The sequence below is a fragment of the Olea europaea genome, unplaced genomic scaffold (assembly GCF_002742605.1).
Source record: "Olea europaea var. sylvestris unplaced genomic scaffold, O_europaea_v1 scaffold24909, whole genome shotgun sequence".
In the NCBI taxonomy this organism is placed as follows: Eukaryota; Viridiplantae; Streptophyta; class Magnoliopsida; order Lamiales; family Oleaceae; genus Olea; species Olea europaea.
In genome coordinates, this window is record NW_019243139.1 from 1 (window position 1) to 1,611 (window position 1,611).

At 38.4% G+C, this 1,611-nt stretch overlaps 1 protein-coding gene across 1 annotated transcript; it reads left to right on the forward strand.

Moving 5' to 3' along the window:
* Positions 1 to 6: 6 nt before the first annotated feature.
* Positions 7 to 977, forward strand: LOC111382405 (zinc finger protein 1-like). The gene has a single exon (XM_023006372.1). It carries the CDS (start codon positions 92 to 94, stop codon positions 866 to 868), a length of 777 nt encoding a protein of 258 aa, XP_022862140.1. The 5' UTR covers positions 7 to 91; the 3' UTR covers positions 869 to 977.
* Positions 978 to 1,611: the final 634 nt, after the last annotated feature.

Genomic DNA, 1,611 nt, shown 5'->3' on the forward strand with positions numbered 1-1,611 from the left:
CTCCTCCTCCTCCTCCTCCAAACCTGTCAAATAACGCGTACCTGTATTAATTTTGGTCGAACACAAGCCAACTTCTTGGCCGCGAAGTACCATGAGCACATCAAAAGATGAATTTATTTCAGGGACTTTAGGCATTCATTCGCCTCTAGAGACACCACTGCAAAATCTACAAGAAAACAATTTAGATGGAGATGAAAAACAAGAACTTAATAGAGGGTCGAAAAGAGAGAGCAAACTCAAGATTTCTGGAGAGAACTTTGATCCTAAGTCAAATCTGGAGCTGAATTTAATTGATTGCTTAGAGAAGGCTCCATCTAGTACTTCGCCAGAAACACCAGAAGCATCAGATGACGAGCCACGAGTTTTCTCGTGCAACTATTGTCAAAGAACATTTTACAGCTCCCAAGCACTAGGTGGACATCAGAATGCACATAAAAGGGAGAGAATTTTGGCTAAAAGAAGACACAGCCTAGGGACATCATATATGGCAGCTTTTGGACAAAGCCACAACCATTATCCCAGCATGTCTGCTCTTCCACTGAATGGATCTTTCTCTAACTCCCTCGGAATTCAAGCTCACTCAACGATTCATAAGCCTTCTCATGCATTAGGTGCATCGGGATGCAGGAGTTTTTACAGGCATGCTGGTTGGTCTAGGATCCCAAATGAACAGCAACCCTCTGTAGGTAAGCTAGCAGTTCAAAAGTATAATTCCAGTGCATCAAACGAACTATTTCCTAGAAGCGATACTGTGACATCAAGCATAGTGAGAAAATCAACAGATTGTCCTCAGGATTGGATGGAGGTTTTTCACTTGAAGACTAATCAAGACAGCTTGCAAAAGCTTGACCTCTCACTCAAGCTCTAATTTTTCCTGCCTACTACTTTTCTTCCAGTATGGGTGTGTATAATTTATCATTTTTTTGCTTGTTCTATAGATTTTCTCTTTCAAGCTTTCAAAATTGAAGCTTCCACTATTCCCATGCTAAGCACTTAAATCTGCTGTTTAGGCAATGCCAACACTCCACTCCTCTCGAGCTTATATTCCTTATTGTACGCTATTCAGCATAGACCACATGGTTCATGAACCTAACTTTTACGGTATCAATCGGCCGATAGCCCGAGCAATATGCATGTTCAAATTGTCTTAATTAGGATTTCATATCCTTAGTATCTCTACTTTTTCCCTTCTACAGAAAAGTTATGGCTATACAATTATCAGTAACTGGAGAAGAACCTTTTTGGCAAATTTCAAACTTGACCCCTCCTAAATAAACTCTTTAAAGTCAAATCAAAAGTTCAAAGTTTTCGAGTTATCCTCCTAAATAAACTCTTTAAAGTCAAATCAAAAGTTCAAAGTTTTCGAGTTACATAGGACATGAATATGTTCTGAACAAAAGGAGATACTAGTGTCAAAGAGCATTCTAGGGGAACCCTTTGGCACGTGCATTAGAATTGCAAATATGATATTAGGGAAAAATGCCGTATTAGAATATCTCCAAAAGACTTTTTAAACGTAAAATACTCTACATTTTAAATATTCAACCCTTTAAATTATGCTCAAGAAGAATCTTTAACAAACTTTTTAATTTAGAGATTGAGTTCGGCTCT